Source organism: Numenius arquata, chromosome Z (genome assembly GCF_964106895.1).
Source record: "Numenius arquata chromosome Z, bNumArq3.hap1.1, whole genome shotgun sequence".
Taxonomy (NCBI): Eukaryota; Metazoa; Chordata; class Aves; order Charadriiformes; family Scolopacidae; genus Numenius; species Numenius arquata.
In genome coordinates, this window is record NC_133616.1 from 32430852 (window position 1) to 32437796 (window position 6945).

Here is a 6945-nt window from a genome sequence, read left to right on the forward strand (position 1 = left end):
TTATTAAGCAGGGGCTTGCATCCTATTTGGAGATGAAATACAAATCTGGTCCTCTTCCACAAAATAAGCTTATGCATTCACAGTATATGTGTGAAGCCACCATAAACATAAGCTCAGCTGAAGGATCAACAATGAGTTGATGGTGCAAGAGAAATCAATGAGGTTGACACTCTCCTGCTGCCTGCTCAGACAGCTGGCTTCTTTCTTTTGTCTGGGACACTTGGCAATATCACATCATTTCTATATCAGAAAAACAGTTTATTCTAAATTCTATGGTTCTAATACCACAGACGTCCTCAAAGTGAAAATTCTTCAAGAAATACTGGTACAGAAAAAGTCCACTGCAGGCTTTTAACTTTAGAAAAAAAGCGTATTCTGTTCTCAAATATTGATAGACTAGAGAAGTTTCAGAACTCTCTTACATGGTGGCAAAGAAAAACAAAAATTCTCTAAGGCTGAATATAGATTTCAAAGTCCAAGTGTAAGTGCAAAAAATCTTAATGAATCCATAACATGCCCAAAACCACTTCTCCTTCCAAGCATTCATAGAGGAACAAGCCTGGAGAGACAGGATCAATGTGTGAAACTGGATGCAACTTCTGTGGACAAGTTGTTGCAAACAACAGCAAAGTTCCCACTGGCTGGTAACCATCAACAGCATTTTCCAGTGTTTACACACTCTCAGTCTGTTGTTACACTGACTGCTGGGTTTAACAAACTGTTAAACATCAAGGTATTTGTACTAAAGGAATTACCATTGCAGCATTTTATGTATGACTCACTAAGGAGTATTTAAAAGATGCATAATCACTTACCTCCTCCCCATGCTCCCCATCTTTGTAAACCAGTTCATAGCTGGAAATAGTATCAGAGCGTGGAGGTGTCCAGGAAAGTAGTATGCTCGTTTCAGACTCAGGTTCTGCTTTGAAGTTCAATGGCTGACCAGGCACTAAAGAAAAAGTTGAGCAGTGTTGCCAATTGTTTATTTGGCTAGTTCAACACTTATCTTTCAAACCTTTTAAATTATTATCTGAATATTTCACACAATACTAGTTCTATTGAACTTACTGTACTTAAACAAATTGATTAACTGTATTACGATGTAAATTAATCTGAGCTCAGAGAAAGAATGATATATTTTATTTGCATATTATAAATTATCAAGGATTTCAAATAAATGCTTTGCAGTGTAAATACTGCACACAGAACTGAAATTAAATTGAACAGAAGCCTGGTGTTGGAATACTGGCAACCTAATAACCTATGTGTGAAATGGCAAATATAAACATGTATTTATGCGCATGTACAAGGGGAAATGCTATTATTACAACAAATTGGCTGGAATAGTCAAGAAAAAAGTGTTAGAACAATTACACGCATTTCCAAATCTGAAAATGGTTTGCTCGGTTTATAAATAACTAAGATACGAAACACATCCTGCTGTTTAAGAAGACACCTAAATACTGAATGTTTTTGTAACCTGAAGAAGTTATAACCCACTGAAGAGATCTTCAGTAATGTTCTCATTCAGTGACAAATTTCTACCCTTTTAATGACTGGTATTTTTACCAATATAGCTGAATTTCTAGTAACAACACTTTCTAATCACAAGAACTGAAAATGCAACTTTGATTCCAGTAGTCAAGAACATTCTTGTGTAACGGTCACAGAATTATCCAGACTAAATGTTACACTCATCCACTTCTGTAAATATAGCAAATAATAAGGTTGACTGAGAAGACACCAAAATATAACCCTGTCATTGGAAGGTATACAGTAATTTTGGCACCCAATTTCTAAAGCATTACTGTCAGTTAATAGTGCTGTTGATAAGACATGAAACAGTCTTCCACAGCATTTCTAGCTTTTCAGGAATACAATGTGACATGCTTTTGTTTTTTAAGAAAAAATAAAATGAGATGCACTTAGCACATACTGAGAACAGGTGTTAGGATGTGACAATAGTGCTCATTTAACAATTATTTTTCAGGGTAGAATTTTATTATAGATTTACAAGTCTTTTGTACAGTAAAAGACCTAAAAATATTATGGAGCAAATGGTAAAAATAATTTGTGATTGTAATTACTATCTTCCCCAGACTTCTACAGAATGTCACTCTCAGGATAACACTGCCCTCGTGCACAGTGGTGCAGGTTTGATATCTAACCTTTAAACAGACAGATAACTTGTCAACATGAGGTGCATAACCAAGTTCCTCTGTGGAGGTTGCAATTCTCTACCATTAGCTCGAGTGAAACCCATACCTAGAGCAAAACTCAACCGGTTAAATTATGAATCAGTTTTGCAAATGACAATAGAACAATGAAGAGAATTTATAATCAATTGGGAACTGAAAGGGACCAAAAGTTCATGCTTCTGCTTGCTCTGGAAGAAGCATGAAGCTCTTCAGACAAGCTCTTACAATTGAAGAGTTAATGTGCTCTGGAGTTACTGTTTTGTAAAACAATACTTTTTGAAATACCAAACTCTCATGGAATGCTTTCAACCCTTCCCTTGGAAGTCCATTTCCATGAAATGATTCACTAGGAGACTAGTACTGTGAAGTTTCAGAGACAAGAGGTTTCCCTGTTCATGTGTTAATGAAAAAATTTGAAATGAATGGCAAAGTAGCTAGCTTGCTACAACACAGAACCGTACGCAGCTACAGACTCCCTTCCTCTGAATTTCTAATCTTCTTTCACAATAAGAACTCCAGAACCATTAACTCATTTCCCTTAAGCTAAGGCTCTGTTTATATGCCCTGCAAGTAAGATACTTGACATTCTCATTACTGTCCTTTTCTATATGTTCAAAAGATTAGCTTTTTATAACTGTAATAATCCTTAGTCTCCAAACTACTGCCAATCCTTGGTCTAAAATTAGCAATATGTTTTATATTGTAAGTTCTTGTTTAAAGCAGCACATGTTTTCAGGTACACATTGATTTCCCAGAATATTTTTTCTCTCTCTCTCTTTCTCCAATACTCCACTGGCCAATAGACCTCGTGTAGCTTTCATTCTCCTCTCTTTCTACCTAAGCTCGGAATAAAAACAAGATCCTCTGAATTCCTTCAGTAGCTATCATCTCTTTGCTCATTAAAAACCAAACCACCCAAACCAAACCAAAACCAAACCAACATTCAGTTTAAAGTTCAAGAATTTTCCTTGTTGAAGTGTGCTGCTCAGAGAGTATGTGTACCTCTGACCAGTTTAAGCAAAGAAAGAAAATATGAGAACATACATAAGAAGTGTGTCCTGGGTAGCTAAATGGAGACAAACCAACAGAGCTTTTGTTTTCTAGTGGAGTAAAGAGAAAGGACAAGAAGTATCACACTAAAGCTTATAGTGATATTTCTTTATTCTAAACTTTGGTGTTAGTAAGTCAATTCACCTAAATAATAAACTAGTCCTGACTCCATCATCAGCAGAATCAAATCCTTTGACACAAAGTGCAGGATAAGGACTTTCTTAGGTGTAGCTTTTGGAATTGATCTTCCCTTATTCAAAAAGCTCAGATCTACAGCCGTTTTCAGACTAATTTCTTAAAATGGTGTCTTTTTACAGTCAAGAAAACACTGCTGAAAACAACTAGGCCATAGAACTTGGCTTTTCCTTGAAATGCTTAAGCAGAATACTGAAACACAAAACTGAACTTAAAAGTTGTGGGATTTCTTAATGTCTGGTTGTCTGAAAAATGCTTCCCTCTCTTCTCCTCAAACTACATGTTCCTAGTTAATATTTTAATTAGAAACCTTATTTTCCCTATCACCAGCATTTTGATTAACCTGCAAAGTGAGAAGCCACTCATACAGCAATTTCAAAAGAACAATTTGGCTGTACTAAGAACAAACAAATAAACAAACAAACTTTTAAAAAAAAAATTATTCATTTTTTATAATCTCTCTCCAAAGATCAGAATAAACATAAGGGAGGAAAGTTTTCAAGGAAACAAAGCTAACAGAGTTTGTAAGTCAGAGCTGTTAATCAGATTTTGTTGTATATATACTCTAATATCCCCAAAGTAAGCATAAGGTTTAAGCTACATATTTACAATGATAGGCTTATTTATTTCAAAAAAGGAAAAAAAAAAATCAATCAAAATGTAATCACCATCCCATTCCTATTTTTACTCTTTTACATATGTTTCTACTAAATCCATTTCCCCTGTTTTTAAATGTCACATTATAATTCAATATATTTTTTTTGCACGAGTTGCAGCTTGAGAGAGACTTGGACCAAAACAATCATATTCAGATTTAGATTATAGCAAATCTGGAAGAGAAGGGCAAGAAGGGCATTTTATTCTGCAGTGTTCACTGAAGAGAAACTGCTGGATAGCAAGATGGGAGAATTTTAGTTTTTAAACATACACTGAACTGGAGAACTGCACTAGATTTTCTTAGCTATTTTTCTCTTTTATGACTTAAAATGTTCATATTCAAGCACAAGTATCAGTGCTTAAAATGCCTTCTATATGCCACATTTTCATGTTTTCTTTTGATTTTTAACAGTCACAAATAAACAATCTCAAGTTGACTCAGTTACAAAGTTGAAAACATGTATTGAGAATCTCTCCTGCACTGCTAGTGCTGTCATAATTTCTTCAGATTGCAACAGTAATCGTCGAAAACAGATGGGCATGTTTAATGGAACATTCTAGAAAGGTTTTAATACACAGAGCTTTTCTGAAGTGACCTCAGCATGTAATATAACTTGGGCCAGTCCAGCCAGTCCTCAGTGCTCATTATTTTGATTGCTTCATCTTTCTCTGGGGAAGCCACTAATAAACTCTTGCTAATCTAAAAGGTTTATGACTTTAAATGAAAACACAGATCAGGAGCTCGCTAAACCTTTTTCTTTAAAAGCATTTTGCACATGGATTCAAAAGTAAGTCAGATGTCAATATATAAGCCACTCCCTGAAAAAGGTTAAAATTGCCAAAATTAAACTATGGTGTACATATTTACATTTGCATGTACACACAGCCATATTTCAATGCACCACCAGATGATCTAAAAACATTAATAACTTCTCAGGCGAGGTACTGCAAAAGGTAACAGGTAACACACAGCCCTTTGTGTAACACAATGCTTAGAAAGGTTCCAGGACAATATCTCAATTTCTGCTCTTTATTAAATGCATATTGGTAAAACACAGAAGTAAAAAGTGGATAAAACAGAACTGTCTTCAGTTACATTGTAGAGACACATTTCTTAAGAATTTGAGGGGTACTAAATTCTTCAACAGGAAACTTCCCAGTACTAAAAAATTCAGGAGGTATTATATAATATTTCTAGGCAATCACTGACCTGCAGTAATACTTCATATGGCTTTCTCTAACCTCCTAGACAAAGGTTCTTTTTATTTCTTATTGCTACAATAAAATGCCTTCTGCAGTGTAGATCCACCAGAGCTTCTCACTTTTGATTTCATAAAAATTCTCTGCAATGTTTTTCACTATGCTTGCTTGTCCTTTGCTAATAAAACTAATTCATGGACCTAAAACTCCTGTACAGAAACAAAACAACCTAACTGCAGATATAAAACAAGAAAACGGTGACCTTGTGGTATATTTTGTAGGGGCGGGTTGGATTTGATTTATAAATCCAAAGTGTACAGAACTGCTAGCTTGAACCTACACAAAGCTAGGTGAGTTTTTTTAATGCTTTCATGTTTTTTTGTGTTTTCAGAACCTTACCAACTATTTTAATACACATGCAGTACACATACATTTTAAATTTCCAAAAGCAGGATTCACTAGAGTGATGTAGCATCAGGGAACCACATGCGACCTACACTAAACCCACCAACATGGGTAACTCCTCAAAGAAAGCTGTGAAGAACTACTTGACAAACACTTTTGGTGCATAGAGCACTGTCAAATAGCAGCTTTAACATTTGGCTGCCTCCAGGATGAAGGTCTCGCTGAGACTTTAGTTAAACTTCAGTTAAATTTCTTGAGTGAAAAAAGAAAAACTTCTTGATGAAAAAAGAAATGAAAGTGAGTTGTCACTCTTCAATGACAACTTGCACTGTAGAATTGAGAAAAGGTTATCTGCAAAAGCTGCCTGAATAAACTGGCTATCCTTGAGAGCAAGTTTTTTTCAACATTTTAAACTCAAATTCTTTCTCTGCAAAATTATTTCATGTATTTAATTTTTTCACACAAATTCTGTTCATTGCTAGCTTACCTCCTGTTTGAGTGATGACTTGAATGTCACTAGAAAGTGGTCCATCCCCAACAGAAGTAAAAGCAAGAACCTTCACAGAGTATGTTTTCTGGGGTATCAGATTCCCAATAGTGGTAATATGGCTGTCAGCCACATTGTGTTTCATCCAACTGTTGACATGTTGAGTGGGGTCCATGGTGTAATAAACTCTGTAACCTTGTATTTGTCCATTAGGTTCCTCAGGTTCTTCCCACTGTACCAAAATGGTGGTAGAGCTCAACATACGGGCTTGCACATTGCGCGGCGCACTTGAAGGTGCTTGTTCTGAAGTCCTCGTTGACACCGGCTCACTGGGTGGCCCTCGCCCAATGTTATTTACAGCAACTACCCGAAATTCATACTCTGAATACGGGCTTAGGCCAGCCACGCTATAGCGTGTGGTGGCCACCCCATCAATTTCTTTATATGGCTCCTCAGAGTTTTTGGGTTTGTGTTGGATTATGTAGTAAGAAACTGGCTCTGGGTTTCCAGAATCCCAAGTCAATGTTATGCTTGTCGCTGTGCTTTCTGTCACCACAGGTGTTCCAGGAGGTTTGGGTAAGGCTAAAGATAAATGCCAAAAAATACAGTCAGCACTGTGTAACAATAGACATTAATTATTATAAGATGTGGCTTAAAATCCAAAAGAAACAACAACAATTAAAAAAACCCAGGAAGACTGGAATGGAAAGAAGGTGTGATCTGTTCAGGGCAAGCTTTTGGCAATTATGATTT

The 6945-nt window shown here is 36.0% G+C and overlaps 1 protein-coding gene across 1 annotated transcript in view; it reads right to left on the minus strand.

Annotated features, from left to right (window-relative positions):
* Positions 1-6945, minus strand: part of PTPRD (protein tyrosine phosphatase receptor type D) — a 284383-nt gene that overhangs the window by 119328 nt on the left and 158110 nt on the right. The window contains exons 10-11 of the mRNA XM_074165861.1: positions 6193-6774; positions 816-949 (exon numbers count right to left, since the gene is read on the minus strand). Of these exons, the coding sequence (XP_074021962.1) occupies positions 816-949; positions 6193-6774 (716 nt within the window). The remainder of the gene's footprint in view (positions 1-815; positions 950-6192; positions 6775-6945) is intronic.